Source organism: Camelus bactrianus, chromosome 9 (genome assembly GCF_048773025.1).
Source record: "Camelus bactrianus isolate YW-2024 breed Bactrian camel chromosome 9, ASM4877302v1, whole genome shotgun sequence".
Classification (NCBI taxonomy): Eukaryota; Metazoa; Chordata; class Mammalia; order Artiodactyla; family Camelidae; genus Camelus; species Camelus bactrianus.
Genome location: NC_133547.1, coordinates 45,290,220 through 45,311,965, shown reverse-complemented (window position 1 = coordinate 45,311,965; position 21,746 = coordinate 45,290,220). Strand labels below are relative to the sequence as shown.

General features: G+C 42.7%; 1 protein-coding gene across 3 annotated transcripts in view; it reads right to left on the bottom strand.

Moving 5' to 3' along the window:
• SLC22A15 (solute carrier family 22 member 15) overlaps positions 1-19,554 on the bottom strand; it is a 71,362-nt gene extending 51,808 nt beyond the window's left edge. Inside the window, exons 1-2 of one of the 3 annotated variants that reach the window (XR_012509196.1) lie at positions 19,300-19,545; positions 5,675-5,887 (exon numbers count right to left, since the gene is read on the bottom strand). Coding sequence is in view for 2 of the 3 variants with exons in the window: in XM_074370257.1 (XP_074226358.1) it covers positions 5,675-5,887; positions 19,300-19,386 (300 nt within the window). In the remaining variant the exon portion in view is untranslated. Of the gene's footprint in view, positions 1-5,674; positions 5,888-19,299 lie in introns of all 3 variants that reach the window. The other 2 variants (XM_074370257.1, XM_074370256.1) reach the window with 2 other exon arrangements.
• Positions 19,555-21,746: the final 2,192 nt, after the last annotated feature.

The window sequence follows — 21,746 nt, the reverse complement described above, 5'->3', positions numbered from 1 at the left end:
AAGAATTCAGTTAACAAGTTCGTCTCTATGTGTGGCAGAATTTGGTCTGAGATCCACTTTCATTATAATTTGGTGAATGGGTTTGTTGGACTGCAGACCTATGGCTCTCGGCCATTTCAAAATCTAATGGAGGTAATAAATAGAACCAGAGCTTTTTTGAGAAATGGCTAATTCCACAACAGGAGTAAGGAGATGCAAGATAAACCTGGAATGTCTTGTTCAGCTAAAATTTTTTAAAGTGCTCAAAAAGGAAAAAAGAAAAAAGATGGGGATGTTAAAAGGACACAGGAGGACTTTCAGCTCCAGGAAGAGGGAGTAATCATACTGCAGTCTCGTAATTTATAGGAGAACATACATATGTGGCCATTCAGATGACCAAAATTCAGAGATATCTGTCATAATATATTTGGTCTTTATCCACAGTTCCTGGCTCACAGCTCCCAAAACCCTCGGAATTTCCTGAGCTGAGGTTAAGAGCAATGGGCTAGTCACTTGGTCTCTTGTCTTCAGTTCCTAAAAAATGCTGTGGGTAAGGTGACTTTTGGGTCCCACCCAAGGGTGCAGGCTGGTTGCCAAGAGAACCAACCATGTGATTAAATGGTTGGATCTTTCAGTCTCAACCCACCCCCACCAACCCCTCACAAACCTCCAGGAAGAGGGGAGAGGGGCTAGATTTAAGTCAATCAGCACTGACCAATGACTTCATCAACTGTGTCTATGCAATGAAGCCTCCAAAAAACCAAAAAGGATGGGGTTCAGAGCTTCTGGATTGGCAGACAAGTGGGGATTGGGGAGAGTGGTGCTAGGAGAGAGCTCGGAAGCTCCATACGGCTTCCCAGGCTTTGCCCTATGTACCTCTTCATCCAGCTGTTGTTCCATATCCTTTAACATCCTTTTATAATAAACCAGTAGTCTAGTAAATAAACATTTTTTCCTGAGTTCTGTGAGCCATTCTAGCAGATTAATTGAGCCTGAAGGGGAGGTCCTGGGAACTTCTGATTTATAATCAGTTGTTTAGAAGTACAGGTACCAACCTGAACTTGGATTGGCATCCTGAATTGGAGGGGGTCACTGGAACCTCCAATTTGTAGCCAGCCAGTCAGAAACACAGGTAACAATGAGTGTTTGTGGCTGTCATCTGAAGCGGAGGGCAGTCTTGTGGGACTGAGCCCTTTACCTGTGGAATTCAAATCTATCCCCGGGTAGATACCATCACAGTTGAGCTGAATTCTCACCGATGCTGCCGGCATCCGAGATCTGCTTGCTGGAAGTGGGTCCAGGAACCCTTCTGCATGTACTTTTCCCTGTTTCTCCCACTGTATACTACTAAAAATCCTGGACATTATATGTAAAACAAACATAAGACAACTTTAAAGGTGGGGAGAAGACCAGTTAAGGACCCTGGGACCCAACGAATGACACAGTGGTCAGTTCCCTGGGTTTCCCTTTGCTCACATATCTCAGTCTGGGTGCTGGAGAAACCCAGCAACTCAGAAATGCTAAGACGAAGTGACAAGAGCCCCAAGGAAGCCTGCTCTCTCTAGACAAAGGCCCAGGAGAGGGGCTGCTCAGCAGGACAGAAAACTTTCAGGCAATAACTGCTTTATTTTGGCCAATGATCACCCCAACACACACACCCTCCCCTCCACACAGCCAAATCTGTGGCTTCAACCCCATCCACACTAGCAAAGGCTAAGTGTGGAACTTAGGCTTCCCCCTGGCTAGGCTGTAGTGAGTCACCTCCACCCTCCTTGACCTCCGTGATGTCAGAAAAAGACAGCAAGGTGCCAGCACTTTCATTCCTACCAAAGCCCCCCTCCCTCCTAGCCCAGTACCACCACCACCACCACCACCACCACCACCGCAGCCACCACAAGTGTCAGTAGAGACCATGCAGAGAGACTGGATTTCAGCCCATGGTGGTAACGAGGCACCCCTCCTTTCTTCCCATACCAGGGCAGTGTCACAGAAAGCCAGCTAAAACAGAAGGCTTAAATAAAACCCAGCATCTCCTAACATAATCCCTCAAACTTCAAGTTTCAAATAAAAATAATTTGGCATACCCCAAATCAGAAAGATCTCAAGTAGGATGAATAAAGACAATCACTGAGATGATAGAGTTGATAGAAATATCTGACAAAGATTTTAAAGCTGTCATCATGAGCACTTGTAAACTTGCTTGAAATAGATGACAAAATAGAAAGACTCAGTAAAGACACAAAGTCTCAGCAAAGAAAGAGAATATATAAAAAAAGAACAAAATAAAAATTTTAGAACTGACGAATACAACAAATGGATTCGACAGCAGGATAGAGGAGATAGAGGAAAGAATCAGGAAACTTGAAAACAGAACAGTCAGAAATACTCAATCTGGAAACAAAGATAAAACAAACTGAAAAAAGGGGGGAGGGTATAGCTCAAGTGGTAGAGTGCATGCTTGGCATGCACGAGGTCCTGGGTTCAATCCCCAGCACCTCCTCCAAACAGGAATAAATGAAAAATACCCCCCCCCCGCAAAAAAAGAAACAGGCTGAAAAAAAAGAGCAAAGCTTCAGGTGTCTGTGGGGCTATAACAAAAGAATTAATATTTCTGTCACTGGAGTTCTAGAAGGAAAGAGAGAAAGGCTAAAAAAAGTACTTGGATAAATAATAGCTGAAAATCCCCCAACGTGTCAAGAGATATAAACCTGAGGATCCTAGAAGCTCAATAAACTCCAAACAAGATAAACTTGAAGAAATCCAAACCAAGAAACACCACAGTCTAACGACTAAAAACTAAAGACAAGAAAACCAAAAAAACCCTTAAAAGTAGCAAAAGAGAAATGACACCTTCCCTATAAGAAAAAAAAAAGAAAAATCAAATAACATCACATTTTTCATTACAAACCATAAAGGCCAGAAGGAAATGGCTTAGAAGTTTTAATTTTTTTTATTTTAATTGAATTTTGAACGTAATTTGATGAGCTGCCTTTCCAAATCCTTTCTGGATTTTTTTTAATAGTTTTTTTTTTTAATGGGGGGAGGTAATCAAGTGAATATATTTACTCATTTTTTTAATGGTAGTACTGGGGATTGAACCCAGGATCTTGTGCACGTAAGGCACGCCCTCTACCACTGAGCTGTACCCTCTTCCTGCAAAAGGAGTTTTTAAATGCTGAAGGAAAAGAACTGTCAACCAAGAATTTTATAACCAGTGAAAACAAAGGTTGAAGGGGAAATCAACGTATTCTCAGATAAATTAAAACTGAAAGAATTTATTGTCATCAGAATTACCCTAAAATAATGGCTAATGGAAGTTCTCTAAAAAGAAAGGAAACATAAAAGAAGGAATTTTGGAACATCAGGAAGAAAGAAAGAACAATGGAAGAAAAATGTGGGTAAATACAACAGACTTTCTCTTTTTGAGTTTTCTAAATTATATCTGATGGTTAAAGCAAAAATTATAACACTGTGTAATGTGGGTCAAAAAGTATGTAGAAAAACATTTAACACAATTATAAACAGGGGAGGGCAAAGAGATATAAGGTAAGGTAGAGTTTCTGTCACTTAAACTGGTGACAGGACATCAGTAGACTGTGGTGTTATGCATATATAATGTAATGCAATCACTAAAATAGCTATACACAGAGAGATAGACATACCCCAAAACACTATAGGTAAGTCAAAACGGAATTCTAACAATGTTCCAAGAACCTACAGGAAGGCAGGAAAAATAAGAGAAAAAGAAAAAACAACAGAGAACAACATAAAAATAATGAAGTGAAAGAGATAAGCCCTAACATACAAAGAATTATATTAAATGTAAATTATCTAAATATATAAATAAAGACAGAGATTGATAGTATAGATTAAAAAACTTGATCCAATTATATTCTGTCTATAAAAAACTGATTTCTCATATGATAAAGGCAAATTGAAAGTAAAAGGAGGAAAAAATACATATCATGCTAACACTAATCAAAGAAAGGAGGTGTGGCTGTATTAATATTAAATGGACCACATTTCAGAACAAGAAAATGACCAGCGACAGGGAAGGGTATTATAAAATGATAAAAAGGTCAGTCCACCAAGCAGACATAGCAATCATAAATTTATACATAACAAACAACAGAATTACAAAATATTGAAAGCAAAAACTGAAAGTAGTGAAAGGAAAAATAAACATTTCTATAACTGTAATTGAAGACATAAACACTCCTCTCTCAATAGTCTACAGACCTAGACAGAAAATCAGCAAGGATACAGAAGAATTCAACCAACTGGATCTAAACAATATTTATAGAACACCCAACAGCAGTAGAATATACATTTGGTTCAAGCACAAATGGAACACATACCCAAGGGAGACTACATCCTACACCATAAAAGAAACAGCAAGAAATTTAAAAGAACTGAAATCATAGAGTGTCCTCTGATCACAATGGAATCAAACTAGAAATAGAAAACAGAAAGCTAACAGGAAAATCTCCAAACACTAGTAAACTAAAAAGCATACCTCTAAATAATCATTGGATCAAAAGGAAGTCTCAATGAGAAAAAAAATACATTGAGCTAAATGCAAAAGAAAATATAATGGATCAAAATTTGTGAGACATAGCTAACACGGTCCTGAGAGGGAGATTTCTGTCACTAAATGCTTATATTAGCAAGCGGGAAGACTCCCACTGATACTCTCAGACTACCACTTCTGGAACCTAAAAAAGAAAAAGAGAAAAAGAAATCCAAAGCAAGCAGAAGGAAGGAAATACGAGCAACAAGTAATAAAATGGAAAAAAGAAAAACAGAAAAAAAATCAATGGAACAAAATGTTGGTTCTTTAAAAAGATCAATAAAATTGGCAAAACGCTATCATGACTGACAAGTAATTAAATTAGAAAGGACACAAATCACCAATATCAGGTAATAAAAGAGGAGGTATTTCAGACTCTGCCGATATCAAAAGGGATATTAAGTTAATACAATGAACAACTCTACACATATAAATTGGAAAACTTTAATGAAATGAACCAATTCTTTGAAAATCACAAACTGCCCCAACTCACAATACAAAACAGATCACTTAAATAGTCCTATAACTTTTGAAGAAACTGACCTCATAATTTTAAAACTCCCAGAAAAGAAACCTAAAGACCCAGATGATTTCACTGGAGAATTCTCCCACATGTTGAAAGGACTAACATCAATTCTACACAATCACTTCCAGAAAACAGAAAAGGACAGATATTTCACAATTCATTTTATGAATGTGGTGTTAGCCTGATACCAACACCAGACAAAGATAGTACAAAAAAAAAAAAAAATCAAACTAGAGACCAACATAGCTCATGAATGTAGAAGCAAAAATCCTTAACAAAATATTAGCAAATAAAATTGTGCAACATACAAAAAGTATATGTCATCCAGAGATGTAAGGCTGGTTCGGTATTTGAAAATCAAACATATGTTATTCACCATATTAGAAGGTAGAATCACATGATCTCTGCATTTCATGTGGAAAATTGCAAAGTGACATATTTGACAAAATTCAACACACATTCATGGTAAAAAAAAAAAAACTAAAACAATATTGGAATGAAGGGATACTGGATGTGCTGAAGTTGAGTCAACAAGACCAAGCAGCAGACACTCAACGAGGGAGGGCCTGTCCCCTCCCCACCCACCCTCCTGCCGGTACCTCAGAGGCGATGGACGTGAAGCTGCTGCTGAAGTGCACGTGCTTGTGGATCTCGCTGCCGTTGGCGGTCAGGAGCCAGGCGCCCAGGGCCTGGTCTTCCCCGGCTGACTGGTTGCCGTGGCTCTGATTCGGCAGCAGCTCCGCCAGGTCCCAGTGGTACGACGGCGTGGCCCCGACCAGCGCAATGAGGATGGCCTCAGTGGCCACGTACAGCTGAAAGAGGAAACACACAAGACCACTGATGCTGACAACGCAAGTGGTACTCTCACAAACCACGAGGGATCAGCTCCTGCTTGTGTGTTTGTAGGAGCGGAAGAAACGAGACACTTCAGAAACAGAGGAGCAAACGGTTCAAAGGAAGCTTCCTGATTTACTACCAACAGGGCCACCATGAGCCCCTCTGTAAAGCACCCTATGCTTCCTCCAAGGATTTTCTTCTATGTTGAGATACATCTGATGCTAAGGGCAGGGCACAGAGGTGGTTCCACACTGGCTAGGGTGTGGGGCCAACTGACATCCCTCATAGTCCAAGGACCCCCATCCCTGGGCTCTCAGATGTCTGCCTGTGATCCCTCAGCAGACAAAGTACATTCTTTACTGGGCGTGTTTGCCCTAATGAACTAACAGCTCTAGGTGATGCCTAATCTCACAACAGCTCGGGCTGGCTTGTGTAGCCCACCTTATCAGAGTCACAAACCCCATCGCCCTTTAGGAACCCTAAACTTCTCACCTCACCTACAGCCAATCAGGCACCTTGTGACCCTCCCTCCCTTATAAAAGACCCAACAACCAGCCCTTGGTGCGCACATGGCAGGGGGTGGGGGTGGCGGGCGTTGGGGGGTGATATTACTGACTCTGATTAGAAGACTAACATTCCAGCTATTTCCTCCTCAACACTACACTCAGTTCAGAGAAGGTGTCACCAGAGCCCAGGAGTATCTTGTTCTTGGATTCACTATCTAAACAAGAAAACACTCTGTGGCATAGTTTTAAATGTTTCCAAAAACATGCCTCAGACACAGACATCTATATATGTATATATATAGGGAGGGGGGAGGAGGAGAGGGGCAGAGGAGGGGGAGGACAGGCGCTCTATTAAAGCAAGGAAGCATAATATGTACCCGAGTACGTACTAAAGTATAGCACACAACTTACAAGATATAAAAAATTCAGGAACCCAGGAGTAGGTGTTCACATTTGTCACTGACTGTTTTGGGCTTGACAGCTATTCACAACTGCGTTTATAAGCTGTTGAGCCCTGGGCAGCCTTTTTCTGCTATGGGTCCATTTATATTTAGCTCTCATTGTTCCACGAGTACTGCAAGCTTAAAATTTATTAGGAAAACATAAAAAAAAAGTCTGTTCCATAGTGAGACAGTCTTACTTTAAGAAATTATTATTATATGGATGGCTGAAACATTATGCTGTACACCAGAAATTGATACAACATTGTAAACGGACTATACTTCAATTAAAAAAAAAAGTTATAAAGAAAGATCCCCCCCGCCCCAAATTACTGCTATTCACTTAGAACTTAGGCTTTTAATACCTTTAAATAGAGTAAGTGTTTAAAAAACACAAAGCATGTGGTTTCTCTGCTGCATATAGTAACACCCCCACTGGATAGATGAGCTGACCCGAGATATAACAGGGCGGAGAGACTTGCCAACAGCATCATCTCCACTGCTGGGAACTCCCAGCTCCTTCCACACCATTCTGCAGGGGCATATTCAGCTGTTAAGTGGATAAGCTAAATCGCCGAAGGCAGAGTAATTTATCACAAGTAGATGATGGAATTACTGTCAAGGAAAGAGAAAAGAAGTCATGACATTGTGTGTGTCATAACAGAAAGCTAATGTAAAGCCCAGGATCTGATTTTTTTTCTCCCCTCCTCAGTAAGGCTGGGAGGATGCAAAAGGCAGCCCCCATCTATTGTGCCCGAATGACTGTGGGCCTCTGGAGATGCACAAAGCCGCCCCAGGTCAGTCTGCGGGGGTGATTTATTGTAAAATGCAAAGGAAAACATGTTTCTAGATTTATATCGCTTCCTGGCCCCTATTTGCATACTATTAAGGAAGTTTTAGAACAGGAGGCGATCAAGTTATAAAAATGAAAACCTTAATAATCACGAGAATAGATAGAGCACACATTTAGCAGCAGCTATAATTACAAAGCCACTCGCACCCGTTTTAGTAACTGCCCTTCCTGATTACAATCTGCTGAAATTTAATTCATGGGTAAAGAAATGAAAACAAAAATGGGGCAAAGGGAACTCAGATGACACAAAATATATGTTCTGGTAAACGTACTGCCTTCAATCCGGTAAAACAAACTAGTCATGTTTTCTCTCTAAGTATGCTTTTTCTGCTTTTGTCTCTACCCTTCACTTCACCCGGAAAGCACCCTCTCCTGCTGTGAATGTCTGGACCTTTCCCGTCCTTCAAGATGCAACTCAGATACCCCTCCTCCATCCTGCCTTCCTGCCAACCCCTCAGAAGCCCCCTCCTGCTTCTGCTCACCCCGCAAAGCTCCATCTAGATCTTTTTCATAGCCCATATCATTTTCTTCACTGCACTGTATTTATGTATTTGTGAGTCTAATTTTTTCCTATTGGAATACACTCTCCCTAAGGGCAGGATCTCTGATTCACATTTAGGCTCCCAAAGCAAATACCTCAGGGCCTAGATGGATGGTATCACGCACTCAAATCAGTAAATGAATGAATGTCCACGACGGAATACTAGAAAAGAACAGCAAATGCTTCTCTAATGCTAACTGTATGCCAGGCACCATTCTAAGTTCCTGCTGAAAATACACTAACACAATTTATTTTTATCTAGGTTATTCTAGGATAAGCAAATGTTCCAGGTAAAATGCTCCAAAGGGTCCTCTAATCTGAGGTGTATTTCATTTGCAGAGCCTGCCATTCTTGGAAGAAATTATGAAGCGTAGAAAGGAGTTAAAAAACAAAGAGGTAGTGCTGTTACACACCCTTGTTTGTAATGCAGGGAGCAGTGAAACTTAGCAGATCAGTATTATCTGTACCAGTCAGTATTGTTTCTAGCAGTCTGTAGCTGAATACGCACTTTCCACCTGTCTCATTTTCTCTGCCATCCTCCCACCCATACACACACACACACACACACACACACACACACACACACACACACACACACTCCCAGGGACCCCAACGGAATATGTAGGGCCACGGCTTTGTGTCACCAGAGGGATCAGAAACACACGCTTTTCTATGTGGTGTCAGCCTTTTTGGCTTTGACACAAATGGCCATGCCTGCTTTTGCTAAAGGTAAGAGACAGAGCAGGCAGGCAGCTGTGAAACCGCATGATAATGCTAATTCTGAAAAGGCACCAGGAGGATTAGGTAAAAGGGGCGATGCTTAAACGCTGCATAGATTTCTGTTAGGTCCTTTACGCCAGAGCCACACACATGGGCCCCGCGGTCCTATGAAGTCAAAGATGGTTTAGCCCTTAGCTAGTCCCAGGGAGGCGCCACCCACACACGGAATAGGGGGTGCTTTTCCTCGTTTGCCTTCTTGGCTGTGACAGCGTGACAGAGCTCTCATCCTGCTTCTTCCCCAAGGGCACACACTCTCTCTCCCTCTGCCCCGGACTACTACTCCGGGCACACATTCCCCAGTGGTTCTGTGCGGAGAACCGCGCCCATCGGCACCTGAAAGCCACATCGAGAAATCGCCACCCGTTCTCCTTCGGAGTGAGACGAACATCTCAGATACACCGTCATCTCCTCCAGCGCTGCCTCCAGGGAAGGCAAACAAGTGCCACAGATGGCGGGGTTGTTTTTTCCCTTTCAGTGTCATTATAATTAGAAAAGTGACTAACATGCACTACGGGACTGAAATTTTAAAAGTTTCAGATGAACGTTTTACACGTAATTTCATCCTAACAGCATTATAAGCTTTTATGACACTCAGGAAACCGACAACGCCTCCCATAAATGACCTCATCACAATATCTTGCGCCGTGAAGTCACGGGAGATGCGATGTTCACGCTGTAAAGTGGGAAAGCTCAGCCACAGAGCGATTAAGTGGGTCGTTCAAGGGCACGTAAAGCACTAATGGCAAAACCAGGGTGAGGCTGGCAGCCACCCAACTCTGGGGCCAGAGCTTTTTTCAGAGAAAAAAGTGGGGGGAAAAAAATCAAAGATGACCTCATTACTGTCATCACTGCTAGTACCTTATGCACTTAGTACTCAGCTTATCTGACTGACGCGACCAAAAGCATTCCATGAGCGTGACCACATCATGAAGGCAGCACCAGATGCCCAGCCCGAAGTGGGCATTCAACACACATCTGTGGGGCGACTTCCTGATACTGCCTACTTTCTCGTGTTTTAAAAATTCAGTGATTAGTCCCTGAATAACCAGTGTCTCTGAGTCCTCTTCCTTCCCTAACTCTGATTTATCCACAGGATGTCACCAGATCAGTCTCCCTGAGACATTCCTCATGAACCTCTTTCAGTCACAACATGTTCACGGACAAATGACAAATGTCCTAGCATCCAGGTTCCAACCACATGGCCCAATTGCTACCCAATCTGCATTCAGGCTGTCTGCACTAGCCTATCCAGTTCCCCAAACATGACTTTTCATGGTGTGCTGTGAGAACCATATGGAATCTGTATTCCTGAGCCTGAACCTCAGCTCCAGCCAATCAAAACTCCCCTAAACTTCACATTTTCCTCTAGTGGGACCACACGCTAGCAGTATGTCTTTATCTCATTCATTCATATCTAACTGATCTATTCTGGGGGCCAAGGGGATGTTTCTTTAGCCAACAGTAAACGGTAGGGCACCACACAAACACCACGCATCAGGGCCTCCCAAGCTTTGACGTGCAGGGTCTGGTTCCGTAGGCTGGGACAGGGCCTGAGAGTCTACATTTCTAACAAGCTCTGGTGCAGTCAATGCTGACGGTCTGGGCCACACTTTGTGTAGCAAGGGTCTAGGTTATTCCTCTTCTATACTTTTTCCAGTGTTATGTTTTTCCATCTGAAACGACCTTCCCACTTCTCTCTAAACCCAACCTTTAAAGTTCAGCTTAAGCTCAGCCTTCTTTCTAAAATTTCAGCAAACCACCGTGGACCCTGCTGATGTCTCCTTTCTTAATTTCCAAAGCATTCAATGGCTGTATTATTTACTAGGGAAATATTATTTTGTACCATTACTTGACCATATAGAGATAGTTCAAATTTTCTCTTCTAATGATCTATCATCTCCCGAAGAAACCCTAACTTACCCTTCTACATCCTTTTGAGAAACCCAACGCACCACTGTGTCTCAGCCTATGATACACATCATTAATTCCTTGCATGATAGTGTGGCAAAAAAAAAAATGATGATGGATTAAAAACCAGTTACTCTGGAAACTAATCTTGGTTCCAACCACTGATTAAGACTTTGGACACGTTATTTGACCTGCATCTGTTACTCTCTATCTCCCAAATAAAATGGGAACACCACCACCTGACCACCTTCTGTTATTTCAGTTCAATTTTTAAGAAATTTTAGTATCAACACTTTGCAACACAGTGTATTATGAGCCTCGGGTGATAACAATGATGAATAAAAAAACATTGTTTCCTTCTAAGCGCACACATTCAAGTGAGGACAACAAAGATACCCAAAGCCATGAATACAAGGCAGGGATGGACAAATGCTGTGTTAGCCCGAGTGGAAGTGAGTTAATGAGAACACGAAGAAAGCAGACGTGACTTCCAACTAGGGGAATAAGGAAACCGTTGCAAATGTGACACCTGAGCCAGGCAGAGGAAGACTGCTAGTGGTCTATTCAACACAAAAACCAAGGAAGGAATTCTTAGGCCAAAGAAAGAGTCAAATCAGAGTCAGGGTAGTAAAGAACATATATTTAGCGTTCTTTCTAGAAGTATTACAGGGCAGGCTCAGCCTTCCCCAAACTTCAGTCCCCTGTGTGCCCCCTGCTAGGGTTTTACGTGCCCATTTCTGTTTTCTATTATGTACTTAATGGTCTGCTTTTAAATTGACTCAATTTTTTTAAGTTAAGTAAATTTACAGCGAAATAAAATGGTATATCAATACAAGTCTAACTGGTCAGATGGAACCATCAAAATAAACACCCTGTTACAATGCCAAGTGTTGGCTGGGACGTTTTTATGTAAGATGGGTCACCAGAGATATTTTTGGGCAAGATTTGGAAGGAAGGGAGAATGCAAAGGAGCAGCCATTGGTTTTCATGCTCAGAAGATTGGGGCAGGTGCTTCTGTGCCTCACGTCCACTGCACTGTCACATCTTCGCTGCTTCACCTCGTGGGTGTGACACAGCAGCTGGACCTGCTACTGACCCACATTGCCCTGGACCTTCCTTTAGCTTCTCTGACTCTTGGGCCAGGTGTGTGTTCAGTTCCAAGGTGAAAGGCATTTGCTTCATCAAGGATGCAGGCAGTGAGAATGACACAGGTGCCAGTCAGTTCTGATGGGTTCCACATCGTATCTTCTTCCCTTCCAGGCTGCCTTTCCTGCAGACTTCAAGCTCCAACATCAGATATAGAGGTCTTACAGGAACTGCCGAACCAGCTCCCAATTGTATTGGATCAAATCTTCATAATAAATTATTCATTGGTTACATTTATAATCACATACATACATACGATACATATACACACACATATACAAACACATACATCTCCCTCCTAGGAGTTCTTCTGTTTCTCTGGCTGAACTATGACTGATTCAACCTTAAACCAAAACGGCAGAGTATTAGCATTTATAAAGCCTAGAAATAGGTACATGTGTGTTTGTGATGTTACTCTCTGTACTTTGTTTGAAATGTTTCATAATTCAAAAGACTTTTAAAACAAAACAAATGATGAATACAATAAAAGCAGAATATCATTATTCAACTCTAACTAAGTAGTGTTTCTGCCAAAGGCTGAACCTTCTGTAATTCTGGCTCATTCCTTTTGTTAAAACAGAAGTATTTGCAAGTGTTTTGAGAAAGGCTAGCACCAAATGAGACTTTTCTTCTCAGATAAACAGAAGGGTAGAAGAAGAGCTGAAAAGGAAATAATCCTCTCCCTTTATGAGTTAAAGCTATTTAATACCATTTCCACATACCACCAAAATCCACCACACAGGCCGTTCTTTGGGATGTCAGGGAATGCAGAGAGAAGATCAGATATAACCAATGTATGGAATCAAGAGCAAAAGTGAGAGAGGGAAGAGGGCAGAGATATGTCTTCCTCTTGGACACTGTGGAGAAACATTACGATAGGCGAGGATCTAAAATTAATTCTAAAGTAAAAGGAAAGGATGCTTAAGAAGTTCACACCTGGTACCCTCCATCTCATCCATAAAGCTGGGACAAAGAACATCTGGGGAAAATGAGAGGAACAGAATCATCAGGAATTTGGGCTTGAGAAGAGGGGTACACAAGGGACTGGGAGAAGTGAAGGCCTGAGCCAAAGGCTGCCCACGAGCATGGGCCGTGGGAGCTCCAGGACAGTGAAAAAGAGAAAACCACCAACCTACTGAGAACTGAATAAGCCCGTCCTGGGATGGCCATGCCCTGGAATGCTACGCTGCAGCCATTAAAAAATGGGGAGTTGTTCATTTGTGAGCACAGCAAAGACATCCACAGTACTGCTGAGAGATGAAATCAGGTTAAGATACAAATTTCTGTAAAAGCGACAAATGTACACGTTTGTGTAATAAGAAGCCTAGAAGGCTATCCGCCAAAACGTGAGCATGTTTTACTTCTGGCTGGTAGAAGTTCTGGTGATTTTTTTCTTTTCTCTTTTCTACATCTTCTCTTTTCTCTACAACCACCATAAACTATTTGTTGAGTACCATATGACTCCCACCGATGTAGATGTTAGTTTCTGTTTGATCGTTTGATCAAAGTTCGAGAGGAGATTTCCAATGGCTTTTCCTTCCAACGCAGACTCTCACTGTGGAGATGAGCCAAGCCAGTATTCTGAAAACCCCAAGGTCAACGCTGACACAATGCCAACTAATTGCGGGGCCACTGGGCAACTTTAAGAGATCCTGAACTTGCCAAAAAAAAAAAAAAAAAATCAACTTTTCTGATCCAGCCACTTCCAAGAGCACAGTGAAGACGCTGCAGGAAGCCACCTGCAGCGCAGCATCACGGCACTCAAGTCTAGTGTTCCCATCGCCATATTCACATTGTCTGCCTTCATATTTTCAATGGCTTTCCTTGTGCTGTCTTGGAGGGCAACACCTTAGAGCACAGGTCAAGCAGCTGTGGGTGGCTCGGGCCAGGCATGCTACTGGGGGTTTGGGTGCTATAGAGGTGTCAGGCTAGTTGCTTTCCAAGGTACATCCCAGTTCTTGAGATGCTCCTGGCTCAAAGAAGCTCCCTAAACCTTCTGGAGGCCTCCTACATCTCCGTATCCTTCCCAGATGGAAATCTGAGGGTCTGATAGAGTTGCAGCTTCATCTGCTTTACACCAGGGGGCAGTGTCTGTCTATAGACAACAGTTTCCCTAAGGCCATGGTGTGGACAAGGGTAGCTAAGGTCTCCTTGACCAACGGTGCCCCACTCACACAAACTGATGGAAGGAACACCAGGCAAAGGTTCCCCAGATTATCATCCACGCTCTGATCCATTGTGTGGGGGCAGGAAGAAGGAAATCTGAGGGTCAGCATGGCATAAAATTTGCTCAGACTAGCAGAGAACCCTGGTAGACGGTCACATGTTTTGGAGTCATGACAGAAGCTCTTACGAGTCCCACAAGTTCTCACCACGACTGAACCCTTGGTGGTGGTGAGAATCCCCAAGGCATGAGGACTGGTCTTAATAACTGCTAGACGATGAGTTCTTTGCTAAGGTTTATGGTATGGACTTCATCACTCACCTATGTTGAGAGGTTAGGACCACCAGCTGTCCATCTCAGTGACACCTCATCAAAAGGTAGCCTTCCTAAGAGTCTCATGGGGAGAGTGGACATGGAGACAGATGCAAGCAGGCAGGAGCCATTAGCTGGGGTGATGTTCTACACAAAGTTAGGAGGTAAAGCATCCTAACAGAACTCACTCTTCCTCACCCCTCCTGGGTGCCAAATGACCACAACTGCCAGCCATAACTGGTTAAAGGAATAGCAACAATTACTCTCAGACAGTGAACTGTAAAAATGCAGCATTCTCTCCTAGGTATGCAGATTTCTTATCATTAAATTTTTTTTTTTAATTTAACACAGAAGAGCAAAACAAATAAAAGAAGATTCATGAACCCACCACAATTAACTAGTGGCATTTTATCCTATTTGCTTCAGATTTTTAAAATACAATGTTACAGGTCCAGAAGACGTCTCCCATGTATGCCTCCCCTGCCCCAGCCCCTCTCTGCCTTCCCAAGAGGCAGCTGACCTCATGAATTGCGTGTGGATCCACCTACTCCATGTGTTCACACTCCTATGTGATTCATATACATTCATATGCCAAATACAGTACTGTTTCCTAGTTTTTAAAAATTTATAGTAAGAGTATGTTTCACATTGTGTATATGTCACACTGGTTATTTTTTCAGTTAACATTGTGTTTTAAGAGATTCATCCACGTGGTTGTGCATAGATCTAGTTCATTCATTTTAACTGTTACAGTCTATCAAAATTATAAAACTCCTTAATTATCCAGTCCCTTTTTCAGAGTCATTTAGACAGTTATTGATTTTTGTTATTACAAACAGTGCTGCAATAAACATCCTACACATATCTCCTTATGCACATGTTCAAGAGATGGTGTAGGACATCTACCTAGGAGTCCAATGCTGGTTGTCATTTTACTAGCCAGTGCCAAGCTGTTCTCTAAATGGGGTAGTTTCTACTCCTCATTTTCATCATACTTATACTGTTAGACTATTTACTGTTTGCTAATCTAATAAGTGTGAAATGGTGTTTCATAGTCATTTTAATATGCCTGTCCGAGATGACCATGGAAGGTAAACATCTTTCCATGTGTTGACTGTCACAGTTTCCTCTTTGGTAGAATACCTGTTCAATCATTCTACTTTCTAAAACACTATGAAAAGATACTTATGGCGTGGATGATCTGAATGCTCTTGTAGTTCTAGGATCTGAAAAATAAGATTGGGGCTATTAAAAGTTTCCATAAAAATAATTCATTCTGAAACACAACAGTACTGCATCTCAAGCTGAGGTTCACAGCAGCGTCACAATTCTGCTGGTGAAACTAATGCTTATTACAGGTTACATGTTCCTGTTGGTCAGTGGATGTTTTAAAGCCTGTGCAAATTATACAACAACCTATGATTCATAAGCCTGAGGAAAATGAATGACCTGGGGTCTCTGGCTTAGAACAAAGCATGGTCCATTTCCACTTTATGCCCAAAGGGATCAAGAAACAAAGAATTGTATTCCAGCCTTCCTCCAAACAGCACACACAAACACAAACACAAAACAGCGATGATGGCATCAACTCTGAACTGCGATTGGAAAATAGAAACAGTGATAAAGTAAACAGAATTATTCATATTTAAATACCACAGTGGGGTAGGTATAGGTCAGTGGCAGGGCTCATGATTAGCATGCACAAAGTCCTGCGTTCAATCCCCAGTACTTCCATTAAAAATAAATAAATACAAGACTTTCAAAAAGACAGTGAAAAATAATAAGCAAGTAAAATTTCAAAAATAAAAGCAAAACTAAAATAAATACCACAAGTAACTCTTACCCAAGGGACAGCCAGCATGTATATTTGGGGAGGAGGGTAAGAATTCTTCTAACTGCAAAACTGTAAATCTTATTGCTTATTCATAAGACAACCAGTTTTACAAAAGGCAACTGTTCTCCACTAGCTTTTTGCTTATGTACTTTAAAACCACATTATCACCATTATCAGAGCCCTTGCATCTTATCACACTGAAGAGAAATCTACAAAATCTGCATCTAATCTTTACGCGTCTGAAAGTTGACCACTATGGAGATTCCAAAGACCGTGTGTGTCTGCGAGGAGTTGAAGGTGAGCCTCTGAGCCAAAGGAGATTGGATAACAAGAATACTTGTGAGGAGCTACAGATGGTATCAATAATTCAAGAAAACAGTTAACCAAATGACCTTTAGAGTTGGCTTGGAATGTGGTTTTGTCCTCTTAGTTTGAAACTGGATGTGTCTGAAGTAAAGGGAGTTAGAACCATTTTAAAAAATAATTAACGGGTCTTAGAAGGAAGAAAACGCAAAAGCAGCTGTAAAGTTGCCATTGCTGTTCCTCTAGGTTTGGGTTTCTTCACAGAGGTGGGTCATCACCAAACGGCTGGTGCAGAAAAGGCTCCTGCAGAGACAGAGGCCCCTTCTCCCCGGCAGCCCCATCTACAACATGCAGGGGTCCGAAGGGCCCCCCCCTTCTCCAGCAGAGCAGCTCTGCAGTTGGTGTGTACCTTCTCTGGGCACTGGCAGACACGTGCTTTGGTTTTAAAAGCAGACAAACATCAATCTCCCTCAATTTAAGCCAAGTCTGAAAAAGGCTTCTTACTTTTTCCTCTATTAGAGGAGGCAACCCCACAAGAATGATGAAAGCATCATATTACAGCTGTGGAACGGGGCTCTCCAGGACTCACACCCTGCAGGCCGGCTCGCCTGGCCTGAATCATCTCCAACTTGGTAGAGAGGGATCGTGCCTCTCACTGGGGCAACTGAGTCCTCATAAACAGGTAACAGCTGTGAAGAATTTACTTCTACCTGGACCTAGGCACCTACTCTTTGGGGACCAGCACAGCTGCAGGGCACCTCCCCACAGATAAACAGTCACTCATTGTCAGCAGTCTAAGAGCAAGTTCTTCTATGGTGAATACTGACCACATGTCAGGCAGAGTTCCGTGAACAGTTCACAGTCATGGGCTTAGACCTCTTTGGTACCAAAATCTAACCAACTAGATCAACCATAAAGAAAAGTAAGTGAAGGAAATTTAACAGATCCTGAACTCAGAACAGTGGCTTTTTCAGTGCCACATTCCACTCAAGACAAATTTATTCGAGGTCATGGATACCTGTCTAGGCAGGTGAGATGATGACACAGGAGGTAAGAGTGTGGGGACAGCGAGGTGGGATTACTCACAGGGAATCATGTTCCTGAAATTCTTGGTGAGAAGAGGAAAAGAATTTTCTCAAAGTATTATAAATGAACAACAGACGTCATAGTTATAATTCTATCCTCTCTTCATTAAATACTCTGTTGTGATTTAGCACAAATACTTTTCCCCCACAGGAAAGTGCATTTAAAGCTAAAACAACAAACATAAAGGAACTTCAGAATATTGCGTATCTGTGAACTGAGGACTTGTTTTGCTAGAGAAAGAACTGACTTCATCGATAAGGGCATCATTTGAATGGTTCTTCTGGCTGGTGATGAAATCAACCGAACTTTCAAACATTTTAATGCAAATGAGAATCACTAAGTCAAATTTTACCTTCCCCTCACCCCCAATCTTCCTGTTGAGCAGCTGACTTATGCAAGGTTTAAGCAACTGTTGGACTGTTGGTTATAACCATGACCGCCCTCCCTTTCCCTCTGAATAATTATCATCACACGTTAATTGTAATTATTTAACTGTCTGCCTGCTTCACCTCACCCTCCATAGAATGCAAACTTCACAGGAGAGGGGCTTTGATTTATCTGACATTGTAGCCCCTGCTAAGCACACAGTAGGCACTCATTAAATATGTGTTAAATGAAGGAATGAGTATCATGGCCGACTCAATAGTAATACTAATAAAGGATTTGCGGATGAAATGACTCTAGAATAAAAAAAGTAATTGATGTCAAATGGGCCATTTAAGCTGGCAAAGGAGGAGTAACTCTTGCCCAGCAAAGCATATTTGTAATGACCTCAAGCATATGAAAGCCACATTTTTAGGCTGGAGTGTGCAACCGGTCTCTGAAGATTCTGTACAAGGAAGAAGTGATTCCGTCTTACACTGCGCGTTGTAATGGCACTATCGACTTTTATAAAAGTCTCAACCCAAGGGGGCTCCGAACAGAATGACCCAGCAGAACTTAAACCAGAGAGAAATAAACCCTATGCATTGAGAGCCCCTGAAATAGGGAGCCCCCCACCCAAATCTAGGAAAAGATGGTAAGTAGATACCAGCGCTGAAAGAGGCAGCTCTAGATCGGATCTTTTGTCAGAGGGTGATCAGGGCCCTCTCTGTGATCCGGATTCCAAGGTGACAGTGCCACAGGTTAAAAATTCCCTTTCGTATTCACAGCGTATTACAGGTAACAACGGAATTCTGCATCTCTTACTAACCAGTTCATGGACTGGTATCCCCTCAACACACTCCTTCCCCACTGGAAGGGAGGGGAGCAGGGCGCCTAACTGGCGAGGATCCGAGGCTTGGGCGGGCTCAAAGCTTGACAGGCCGGCCGGCGACCTTGGCGTTCCGGGGCCCCGGCCACCGCGCGGCGCCGCGCCCAGCGCCGCCCTCGCCGGGGTTGGGGGGTGGAGGCGGGGGAGGCTCGCCACACCTGGGGTGTCTGCAGAGCCTCGGCATCCCGGCCAGGCGTTGGGGACTGCAGAGAGGGTACGTCTCGGCCGAGGCCAGCGGCCAGGACAACGGCGGGGGACTCACCTGCAGCAGCACGGCCAGCAGGAAGCACAGGTACATCTGGTAGATGCCCATCTCGCCCACCGCCTGGAAAGCCTCCTCCACCTCCATGGCGGGCCGCGCGCTCGGCCCGGCCCAGGCACCAGCGGGAGCCCGGCGCCTGCCCGCTCTGCCGCCGCCCCCTCTCCGGCGCGGCCCTCCCCGGCCCGCCCGGCGCGCGAACCCCTCGGCGCCCGGCACCCGCTCGGCCTTGCGGGCGCGGAGCCGGACGCGGCGCGCTAACGCGGGCGGGGCGGCGGGCGGCGCGGCGGGCGGCGCGTGTGCGCGGGCGGGGCCGGGGGCCGCGCGGGATCCGGGGGCGGCGGCCCGGGCGCCGAGGGCGTGCGAGGGCGGGGCAGGATCCCGGGTACCCGGGCCTCTGCGCTTCCTGTTAAAGATGTTTTTATGAGAGGGATGGGTGTCTGGCCCGCTTAAAGCGGGCAGGAAGAGGAAGTGGGCGCGGGCATAGGCATCCTCTCGGATGGAGAAACACGGGAAAGGCTGCTGCGCCTAAGCCGTGGGCCCTGCTTCGGGGCGGGGCACCTGGTGACGGCTCAGCATTATTTGTCCTTTTATACAAATCAGTTAAATGAGGGAAGTGGGAATGGGTTTTAGATCCTTCGGAGAAGAGTGCTCTTCAACATTTCTTTCCAATCCTACTCTGTGTGGACTACTCTCTATGAACTCTATGTGGTTAGGTCACAGGTAACCAAATTCGTGCAAAACTAGAGATACATTTGATTATAGAATTATGCACGAGGTACTAAGGAAATAGAAAAGAGGAAAGAATAATTTGTGGGACACGATATGATGGCTGGCAAGGTGCTGGAAGGATAAATGGCAGTTTGCCAGGCGTGAAATAGACGAGGATGTAGCAGGACCTCGGGACGCCGCAGGCTACCTGCCTTAAGCCCCCTCGTTCCCTTCCACCTCTTTAGGTTGGTTTTAACAACTGCATAGTATTCCATTGTCCAGGCCATGGCCCCCAATTCAGTACTGAACAGAAGAGGTGACCAGCTAACGCTTTATCCAGGATTTTACATCTAAGAGTGAGAGAGGCCTATAGTTTTCTTTTTTTTGTTACTGTTCTTGTCCGGATTTGCCTGTAAGATTATAGTAGCTTTAAAATGAATTGGAATTGTTTGGTAAAACTCTTTAAACTATCTGGACTTGGCTTGTTTTGCACCGGGAGCCTCTTTATTACAGAGGTAGGTAGGTAGATAGATAGATAGATAGATGTCACATATTTTATGGCTTTCTGTTCTTGAATTACTTTTAGTTTTTTTCTAAAAGTGTTTCTATTTTATCTGGTTTTTCTATTGTTTTTGAAATAAACTTTTCATCCTTGTTCTCTTTGGGTTTTTAAAATCATGCTCTAGCTGTATTTATGCCCCATTTTTTATTTTTAATAGTATTCACTTTTATCCCATTCTTATCAGTCTTGCTAGAAGTTTGTCTACTTTATTACTTTTTTAAAGATCCATGTTTTATTTTATGATTTTTCTTTCTGTGTGTCTTAGTTTTCTATTTTATGGATTATATGAGTTATTTTCTTTGTTTTTGTTAGTCTGTAATTCTTCTACTACCTACATGACTTGAAAGTTTAGTTTTTTGCTTTCAGTTTTCCTTTTATAAGAATAATTATGCATAAGGCTATGCATTTCTAAGTACTACTTTGCTCTGTCCCGCAAGTTTTGTCACGTGGTACTTTCATTGTCTTTAGTTTTAAATATTCCATGACACTGTAATGTTCTCTTTAACCAATAAGCTCTTTATTAGTGCATTTTTTAAAGTTTCCAATTGTTGCTATTTTTTAACCATCTTTTTATTGTTGATTACTAAGTTAAATGCTTTGTTAATACAGAGGATATTAAATCTTGGAAACTGAATTTTCTTGTGACCTAGTATGTGGTCATTTTAGAAAAGTGTGCTGAATGTATTGAAAATACTCTCCATTTGGGTGCAAGGTTCTCTGTATATTCAATTAAGCTCGTTAATTTTGTTAAAGTAGTCTGTATTACTACTAGCTTTTCCTCTGCTGGATATATGTTCTTAATAAATGTATCAAAATCTTCCAAAATGATTATCATTTTTGAGTTTTTATCAAGTTCTCTTTTTATTTGTGAAAGTTCATGAGAATACCAATCAAATCATTCTTTTCATCATGATCAAATGCCTCTTTTTTCTTTTAATGCTTTTTGTCTTAATTTTTATTCCATCTAAATGTTAATATTGCTGCATCAGGTTTGTGTTGTTATTTTCTTTGTAATCCCTTTATTTTCATCCTTTCAGTTTTGTTGTGTTCTAGGCATGTTTATGACAGGATTTTTTTTTTTTTTTTTTTGGTCTCTCTAATTTTGTAGTCTCTGTCTTTTAACATGTGTGTTAAACCCATTTATGTTTATTGTGAATGATATATTTGGAGTCATTTC